The following is a 10,000-nucleotide window of genomic DNA, read 5'->3' on the forward strand; positions in this document are numbered from 1 at the left end:
ACTTGAGCGAGGGGAACACCAGGGGGCTGTGGAGGGGCGAGTGGAGCATGGGGTCCAGGGGCGGCGTGGCGAAGCCCAGCGGGGGCCGGCCGGGGCTGGTCAGGGTGAAGCCGCTGCTCTTGGAGATGACGGGCGTGCCGGAGCCCCGGATGAGGTCCTTGTCCCGGTTGTTGCGGAGCATGGGCATGTGGAGGCGCGGGTTGGGGTTGGCGCTGTGCCGGTTGCGGCTGCGCAGGGAGCTGAAGACCATGTTGCAGCCCTCGATGGTGCAGCGGTGTTTGATCTTCAGGTGCACGGCGTTGTAGTGGATCTTGAGCGTGCCCTTGTCGTAGAAGGTCTTGCCGCAGGAGTTGCAGCAGACGCGGCCCTTGCGGGAGGTGGCGCCCATGCGGCGCATGCGGTGCATCTTGGAGGAGAAGGAGGAGTGGGTGATGCTCTTGGACTGCTCGCTCTTCACAAAGTGGTGGTGGGCCTGGTGGTCGTTGAGGCCAGAGTTGGACTGCTGTCGGAGGGGCAAACCAAGGGATGGAGGGATGAATGACTTCGTCAGAACATTTGGAAATGTATAATACCTCCATCATATTGTCAAGGTACAGTACCAGTCAAACGTTTGGTTTCAACTGAATGGGGAAGTGCGTCCAACCGTTTGACTGGTACTGTATACAGCCACAACATAAACAGTCGTAAGTGTGTAATTACAGTTCGTCTTAACAAAGAGTAAGCCAAGTGATATACCTACATTTTGGTGTTTGCTAGTTGTATTTAAGACAAACAAATAAGTAATTCACAGATTATTACAGTGCAATTCCAGTATTTCCTAGTATACTAATTATAACTCCTTTCTTAAGGACTCCTTTCTTAATTATAATTCCCTTCTATCACGGAGACTGTCAATGGCCCCTGGCCTGAGCTAGATTACTCTTCCTGCTTCCTTTGACTGGTGGATTGATGATTCACTTGCTTAGTCAAATGTATTGATTGTAAGTCGCTTTGGAATAAGGCGTCTGCTAAATGCCAAAAATGTAAATGTAAATGTAAATAACTAGTATAATCTAGTATTTCTGGACCAACAAATGGCTGTCCTAAACTGGTACGTACATGGCGCTGGGACTGCAGTTGGCCTTGTTGCTGCTGCCCTTGCTGTTGTTGCTGTTGCTGCTGCTGCTGCTGCTGCTGTTGTTGTGTCTGCTGCTGCTCTGCCTGCTGAGTGGAGGGGGTGGGTGATATCGGCGACTCCCGGTTACTGGGCTCTGTCTTGGGCTCGATGTTGTTGTTGTTCATGCCCCCTAGGCCTCCTCCTCCTCCTCCTCCCCCCCCTCCCCTGCTGGGGCTCGGCCCGCTGTGGAAGGGGGAGAGGGACACCTCCGACTCGCTGCTCTCCACCGGCTCGATCTGGTTGGGCAGGCTGGGCTCACCGCCGCCGCGGAGCCGGTGGCCCACCACCGACTGCTCCAGGGGCAGCCCGTTGGGCGGCAAGCCCAGCATGGGGGCCGAGGCTGGGTTGATGTACTGGAAGGGCAGCAGGAAGGCCAGGCTGTTGGGGATGTTCTCAAAGTGGTGGATGCTGGAGGGGGAGCTGGTCTCCAGGTGGGTGAGGAGGCCCGGGCTGCGGGACCGGTTGTTGCTCTCGATGAAGCCCCGGATGCCCGACTCGGTCTTGGCGGACTGGACCGTGACCGCCTGGCCCTCCTTCTCCTGGATGGCCATCAGCTCCACGATGGACTTGGTCTCGCCGAAGCGCAGGAACTGCTGGAGGGTGATGATCTCCTCCTCGCGGGACATGATGCTCCAGCGGTCCAGCACCTTGCCTGCAGTGTCCTACGGGCGGACACGGGGAGATGAGAGAGAGGGGGGGGGAAAGACACAACAAAACATGAGCCTTTATTGATTATGCATAATCACAGTGGGTCGGGCTAAGGTTGAGAGAGCATGGTGGGTGTTGTGTATGTGTGTACACGTGTGCATGTGTGCGTGTTTGTGTGTGTGCGTTTGTGTGTGTGAACATGTGCATGTTTGTGGGACGCTGTTTCCTAATCATGAAATTTCAGGGGCCCCCAGAGCGATAAGTAAAGGGTGATAATAGATTAACTGAACACTCCTCCACCTCCTCCTCCTCCACCTCCTCCTCCTCCTCCTCCTCCTCCTCCATCTTATCTACCCCCCCATTTTGCCTTCCTCCTCCTTTCTTTCTTTCTTGCTTTCCTTTACCTTTAATCAGCCATGCAGATGCAGTCATTAGGCTGCACAGCGAGGGGAACAGGCGAGAGAGTTTAATAAAGTCTAAACCAAACAAATGGGGGCCACTAGGGGGCTGGGGGGGGGGCTATTAGGCAGTCCCTGTGAATTTTTCCACCATTTTCGGGCGGGACGTTGATGTATCTGCCGAGAGACTGTTTCTCCAGAACAGCTCAGCGAAAGATGTGAACTCTGGCTAAGACTCCCTCTGTAGCACGCATAGAGAGAGGCTCTGCCTATGTTTACGTCTGACAGAGAGAGAGAGAGGGGGAGAGAGAGAGGGAGGGAGGGAGAGAGAGAGAGAGAGGGAGAGAGAAAGAAAAAATAACAGCTAAGAGAAATAATAGATTAATTAGCGGGAGCCGCTAATCGCACCTTGGTTGTCAGCCATTTTTCTAAGTGTGTGTGCTAAGGGCTAATCTCCAAGGGGTATCTATTTCCACAAAGGAGGGAGGAGAGATATGTCTATGGGGGATGTGTGTGTGTGTGTGGGGGGAGGGGGGGAGGGGCATCACAGTGGAGTTGGACATTCAAATAAGGAGGAAAAGCTCATGTTTATTTAAGCGTGTCTTTTGAAGACGCCGCGGAGGTGACACGTTAGCGTTAGCGTTCCGTTCATTAGCGAAGGCTACGGAGCGGTATTTACCACGCTTTATGTTAATGAACTTTACGGGACGCATATTATTATTTTTTCCCCGACAGATTAAATATTAATGAAGGCATACTTTATCAGGGAGGTTAGGGCGTCAACAGAAGAAGAAAAAAAAACAGCATAGGCTTGCATTTACAGTAAGGGAACTGCAGGGGTGGGGGGGGGGGGCGGGGGTAGGGGTGAATGTAATGAAGTTAGTGTTGTCGGGTAGATATTTGACTGTGTTTCCCAATCCTGGAGCTTATGGGAAGTGTGGGAAACAAGTTTTCCATCCTGGGAGAACGGGATCTCTCCGCCGGGAAGGGCTCTAGCGCGTTTTCCCTTTGGCGGGCATTTTTGGGGGATGTTGCGATAAACCGCTGAAAAATAAAACGTCTTGAAAAAAGTTATTTTCTGTGCACACGTGCAGCCTTTGCCAAACGTCGAGACATGGCAAGAGGATTCTGGGAAAAGAATCTTGGCAAGGCCAGAACTCTGTCTTTGCGGTCAGACTTCCTAACTTTATAGACTGAATATTTGACCCTGTGCTTTTAGTCCCTCTCCCTGAACTCTGTGTGTGTGTGTGTGTGTGTGTGTGTGTGGGGGGGGGGGGGGGTTGTGTGTGTGTCTGTCTGTCTGTGTGCGTGTGTGTGTGTGGGGGGGTTCATGTGTGTGTGTCTGTCTGTCTGTGTGTGTGTGTGCGTGTGTGTGCGTGCGTGTGCGTGCGTGTGCGTGCGTGTGCGTGTGTGCATATGTGTGTGTGTGTGTGTGTGTGTGAAGACATCTATTTTATGAACCTAACAACTTAGGTTATTTGTTTGTCAGCTAACGGTTCATCTGTCATTCTAATAAAGAGCCTACTGTCAGAGACACAGGGGACGACATGACTTGTATAACAGCAGCTACTGTATGAATAAGAGGGTGTGCGTGTGTGTGCGTGTGTGTGTGTGTGTGTGTGTGTGTGCATGTGTGTGTGTCTATGTGAGTGATGGGGGTAAACACTCCAGTTTAATCTCCGCCGGGTCCCGTGGGACCCCGCTACCCCCAGACGAGAGCCACATCAAGGGGATCCACATGAATGAAGACAATTAGCCACATCGCTAGGGTACCATCGCTAGGCTAACACTCCAAACAACACAGCAGCCTGCCAGGGCCCATGAAAGATACATGGCAACTCTGGAGTGTCGAAAAACGCTGTAGAAAAACCAACATCACTAAACACAAAGGGCCTGTAAGGCGAAGAAACTGAGAATAAATGTTTAAAGAGAAACCGAGAGAGAGAGAGAACAGAGGGGGGGGGGAGACAGAGAAAGAAAAAGAAGGAGAGGAAAACAGAAAGGGAGAGATGGGGAGAGGAACGGAGGAGCGGTCTCACTCCACTACATGCCCTCAGAAACAAGAAGAGAAGTGAATTCTGCCGAGACGAAACATCAATAGTCACCGGGGTATTTGTTGTTAAATATACATTAAAAAACATTTTACACTTTCATTCTGTGTGCGCCGTTATGAGCTTTCAGCCTGGAGGTATGACTTTAAATTCCAGCGCGGGCACTATTATTTCGTACAGCGTTGGCCGTCTGGGCATTGCTTTTTCCACTTGATTTAATTGAGAGGAAAAAAAACTGAAAGAAAATTAGAAAGTGAATTTTTTAACAGACGATAAGAAATTGAAGAGAGAAATCTTCGCCCAGAAATATCAGGCCTGAAATGGATGACGGCAATAAGGGCGTCTTTTAACATTCGTCTGTGAAGTACAGAATACACACACGCGCGCGCACATGCACACCCACACAAACACAACACACACACACACACAGCGATCAGGTCTATTGCTGGACTACATGACTTGTATAACAGCAGCTACTGTATGAATAAGAGGGTGTGCGTGTGTGTGCGTGTGCGTTATGAAGCATAATCTGACTACATTTGGGGAACATGTTCCACATACAGTAAGACAGGATTAGACACCATAGCTTAAAGGAGGACCGTCAAAAAGAGAATAGTCTAAGAGACTCCTCCTCCATACTGCATACTCCCCACGAGGAGAGGACCCCCGACACCGTGCCAGGAGGAGAGAGAGAGATACCTGTTGCTGCCCGGGAGAGTTTAGGAAGCAGGGGTCAGAGGTCAATGCGATGATTCTGGCTTTCCAAACCCACACACAGTTTTGGCCTCCTGTCTTTTCAAAGAAACGTACGGGGCCGAGCCAAGTTTTGACTTAATGCTTAATCTCCTCTCCCTCCCCTCTCCCTCCCCTCTCCTCTGCTCTCCCTCCCCTCTCCTCCCCCTCTCCCTCCCCTCTCCCTCCCTTCTCCTCTCCTCTCCCTCCCCTCTCCCTCCCCTCTCCTCCGCTCTCCCTCTCCTCCGCTCTCCCTCCCCTCTCCTCCGCTCTCCCTCTCCTCTGCTCTCCCTCTCCTCTCCCTCCCCTCTCCCTCCCCTCTCCTCCTCTCTCCCTCCCCTCTCCTCCGCTCTCCCTCCCCTCTCCTCTGGTCTCCTTCCCCGCTTGTTGTTAAATCAAACAAGACCCCCCCCCCACCAGCCCCCCAACCTGAGATGCAGTGACACGGGCCATAATGTTTACCAAACGGAGGCGGTTAGCGTTAGCGAAGGCTAGCCAGCTGTCAAGATGCAGGTCAGAGGCTGGGCCAGGAGGAGGGCGGGGGTGAAATGAGCACTAGGAGGAGGAGGTAGACTAGAGTTAGGGTCTCGAAGGGAAACGTCACAAGCTTTTTTCATTGAAGTCCAGAAGCTTCTCGTTACATTGTCGTTACTGACGTTGTTTTATAACCCTGCTCTATGACAACGTTATGTCCTATATGTTCTATTTTTGCAGTACCTTATTTTACGGTTACGATACATCAAAGTAGAGACCGCAACATCTGATCTCCAAAAAGGCTAAATACTCTATAAAAAAGCGATACATAATAATACTATTTAATACGATAAACTATTTAACAATAAAACATTTAAGAACATACCTGACCATGCAAAATGGCACGTTTCACAGCCTATTACTGCATACAATTAATTCGAGGTATTGAATGTTACTACGTCTGCGTTGTTTTCTATAAAAACACCCATAGCACTTTTTATGTTAATGCGTTTTAAAACGGCGAGCCTTGATTCATGTTCAAACAAAAAGCTTGGCGATGAAAACCACTTGTGAATCAAACCGCCCGTGTTAATTGAATGCTACTTTCTCCTTGATTAGAAGAGAAGTTTAACACCACATTAGCTCTGTGTGTCTGTGTCTGTGTGTGTGTGTGAGTGTGTGTGTACGTGCGTACGTGCGCACACATACACGTACACATATCATATCTCAGGACCGGGGTGATATAAATTCCGAGACAGCTCTGCACATATTTGCACACAAACACATCTCCCTGTAGTGTTGGCTAGCTCCCTCTCTCAACCCACACACACACACACACACACACACACACCCTACCCCCCCCCCCCCCCCCCCCGCCGCATTAGCCCAGAAACACGGCCAGAGCAACAAATGTCCCATTAGAAGCACTTTTACAAGTAGACACTCATCTCCCAATTAGCTTAATGTGCCCCTCTCTCTTCCATGTATTTCTCTGCCCTGCCCAGGCCTACTCCACTCCCCCCCCCCCCCCCGCACCCCCCACCCCCACCTCCCCACCCCCCCAGTAAAACCTCATTAATCCGTCCTCCGCCCCCCCTCCCCCCAGCACTATGACAGATTGCCCTGTCATTCTGCATCCCAGAGTCCTTTAAACAATACGGGTAAACCTCTGTTTTGCGGGGTTAATGACAATTAGACAATAATTACAGCGAGAGAGAGAAAGAAAGAACGAGAGAGAGAGGGAGAGAGAGGAGGCGGTGAAAGGGGGTCGCACTTTATCAGGTTGGACGACCGGCGGCGTTCGGTTTAATTACATCCACCCGCCGCCACCCGTGTCACTCGGAATTAATCAGTTGACGGCTGTATTTATTTATCCACCCCCCCCTCCTACCATCTCGCCCCCCCGCCACTGCGGACCACCCCATCTCACCAATATCCCCCCCCCCCGGTAACGTCGACGCAGTACAGTAGGAAGAACTAAACGGATGATGTTTGTTGGATGTGTGTGTGTGTGTTTGTGAGGGGGATAGGAGGAGGGGGTGGGGGGTGGGGGTCTTGTAAATTATCGCTGACAGGAGAATGAGCGAATGATGGCCTTGTCATGCGCCGGAGCGCCGCTGTCAGTTTTAAACAAAGCAGGCAATTACACAATTAGCCCCGACCTGCCCGTATTAACGGGGCTGAGAGAGAGAGAGAGAGAGAGAGGAAGAGGGAGAGAGAGACACACACACAGAGAGAGAGAGAGAGAGAGAGAGAGAGAGAGAGAGAGAGAGAGAGAGAGAGAGAGAGTAGATGTGTTCAGAGGGCTTGCGGGGGTTGATTTGCATTGGGGGATTAGGGGCGAGCGGCGTACATACACATGCTCTTTCACTAATCATCACCTATCATATCCAATGACCGAGTCTATTTGGCAGGCGATGGTGAGAGAGAGAGAGGAAAGGTCGGACTGCCTTGTTCACAAGGCAAACACGGCTAATATTAGCCATTCATTCATACAGACAGACAGACAGGCAGGCAGACAGACAGACAGACAGATTTTCAGGGTGTCAAGTGGGAGACCTCTGACCCAGATAGATAGATAGATAGATAGATAGATAGAAGTGTGTCATGCCATCAGGACTATCCTAAGTCTTTTCTGGGTTGTTGCGTAATCGCATTTTGGCCGACGTATGACATTATTTTGCATATACGCGTCTAAGCCTAAAAGACACATACATGACATTTAATAAAGGAGCGTTGTGTGTACTGCGGAACGTGGTTATTCCCTCCGCGGGGATGGGGGGGGGAATGGGTGGGGGGGGTGAGCATGTGACCCAACCCAGCCAAACCCGCACAGCGGGGGGGGGTATCGCTTCCCTCCCTCTCTATCGCCGTGGCAAAGCCCGACCATGGGAACCGCATTGATCCCGCCCATCGCCTGGCGGCGCGGCCATCCCCTAGCCCGGGCGCCCGGGGGGATTCCCGGGAACATCGATCCCCCCCCCGCCGGCCGCTCCCCCCCGCCCACACCCCGCAATTGTCGGGAGGGATCCCACCGCTAACACCCCTGAGCTCGCCACTTCAAGGGAGGTTAAGCAGGGAGGTTCCATGTGATCTGAGAAGGTCTTCAACCGTCGGGTTTCCCCTCCTCCGTCTTCTGTTTTCTCTCGTCCGTCCTTTCCTCTTGTTCCTTTCCTCTCGTTTGCTTTTCTTTTCTTTTCTTTCTTTTTTTGTTGTTGTTGCGTTCCATGAATAATGGAGAGGGCTTGTGGCGAGGGGGTGCCCTGGGGGGGGGGAGATGGGTTCACACAAAGCCTAACCGCCTGGAGCCATCACATCAGAAGGCCAGAGTCTAGGCCCAGGCCTGCTCCCCATTGGCTGACCGGGGTGGCGGGATCGTAGGTCATTGGTTGAACAAACCCATCTCCTACTTCCTGGAGTGGGATGGGCCCACGGGGGAGTTTGATTGGCCCAGACGTGGGCGAAGGACATTTGTAGATGAACCGAAGAGGTTAAAATTAGCACTCTTGACTGCGAAACATGTTCTCATTAGAACATGAAAAACACTGTTTGGTCGGGAGTGTGGGAGAAGTCCACCAGCTGCTACAGAGATGCTTCTTTTTGTCTCCAGTCTCACAGAATCGCATCGGCACAGAATAAGCACGTTTACTTGTTACGATACAATGTTGTTACTGCGTGTTACGGCAGATTTACATGCCTCATAACATGCTGCTGTCTGTCAACTGTGTTCAAAGGGAAAAAACGAAGGCAGTCCTGTCACTAGGTCAGGAAAAACAATGTCTAAAAAGACGCTCGTTTCCAAGAGAGACGGAACAAAACCCATCACACAGAGAGAGTCTGGCAGGGGGAAGGATCATACTCATCTTGACCCCCCTCCCCCCCACCCGAGGGGGAAGAAGGATTCACACGAGCCAGGTTGGAGAAGCGCTGTTTTCCATATAACAATATAACAGCCGCCCTCCCTCCCTCCCCCCCCCCCCCGCCCCCTCCCACCCCTTTAACACACGGCCGAATGTCGAAACCAGGTGGGATTCAATAATAAACTCCACACATGGCCCCCCCCCTGTCTCTGACCACATTCATACTCCTCATTACAAACCTTGAGGAGCAGAGACCTGTCCCACGTTTTGATTCCTCAGGGCCTTATTCGATTATCCCGGGAGCAGTCCCCCCCCAGCTTGGTCAATAGAATAGGCTCATCACTGCCTGAATGCGGGGTGGGGGTGGGGGTGGGGGTGGGGGGGGGTCTAATGTGAGTGGATGTGATGATGAGACCACAGGGCTGGTTCCAGACATCAGCCATCAAACCTCGACAGACCCAGAACCAGAGATGTCCCTGCACTGCCCCCCCCCCCCCCCCCCTGCACTGCCCCCCCCTGGTTCAGCCTCCTCCTCGTCCTCCTCAAACCTGATTTAAACCCCGTCGGCTTCAGTGTGGTTAAAAAATTCATGACGCCGGTGTCCGTCGTTGCTAAGGGCGCGCTAATCGAGTGGAGTGAGATTTATGGCGTGGTGGCAGACATGGTGGGTGGGGAGGGAGGGAGGGAGGGGTTGGTTTGGTTAGTGGGTCCTTGACAGAGGAGGGTGAGTCACGATCTGGCTCTGTCTCGCGTCCAGGTGGCCCTCGGACGGACTGTTTTTCGCCCCTTTCTTTCCCCCAGGTCCTCGTCCATCTCTCCTTCTCTCCTTCTCTCCCTCTCTCCATCTCCATCTCCTTCTCTCTCTATCTCCCTCTCTCTACCTGTTTTTGGAAGACGGCCACATCGAATAAAAAAACGAAAAAAGAGCCTCTCATAACCTCTGCTTCACCCTCCACCCCCCACCCCCCCCTTTGTTTTAAAGCTGTCCCTCTGCATCCTTCAAAGGGAGTGAGAGGGAGGGAGGGGGGGAGAGAGAGGGAGGGGGGGGAGATAGGACGGGTCCTTTGGCCACAGCCCAGCAGAGGTGCAGATGGGGGCGGCACATGGAAGCCATTTTCGGGCCCCCGCCGCGGCACGGAGCAGAACCCCTACCCTCCCCCGCCCCAAACCCCCGGCCCTTCA

General features: G+C 52.4%; 1 protein-coding gene across 1 annotated transcript in view; it reads right to left on the bottom strand.

Moving 5' to 3' along the window:
* The window catches only part of bnc2 (basonuclin zinc finger protein 2), a gene marked incomplete at both ends in the record, with an annotated part of 50,523 nt that overhangs the window by 13,448 nt on the left and 27,075 nt on the right, over positions 1 to 10,000 (bottom strand). The window contains 2 exons of the mRNA XM_080534644.1: positions 1 to 499; positions 1,141 to 1,818. The exon at positions 1 to 499 is cut by the window's left edge and continues 1,369 nt beyond it. Of these exons, the coding sequence (XP_080390770.1) occupies positions 1 to 499; positions 1,141 to 1,818 (1,177 nt within the window). The remainder of the gene's footprint in view (positions 500 to 1,140; positions 1,819 to 10,000) is intronic.

The sequence above is a fragment of the Nansenia antarctica genome (genome assembly GCF_963989245.1).
Source record: "Nansenia antarctica genome assembly, chromosome: 6".
Lineage (NCBI taxonomy): Eukaryota > Metazoa > Chordata > Actinopteri > Argentiniformes > Microstomatidae > Nansenia > Nansenia antarctica.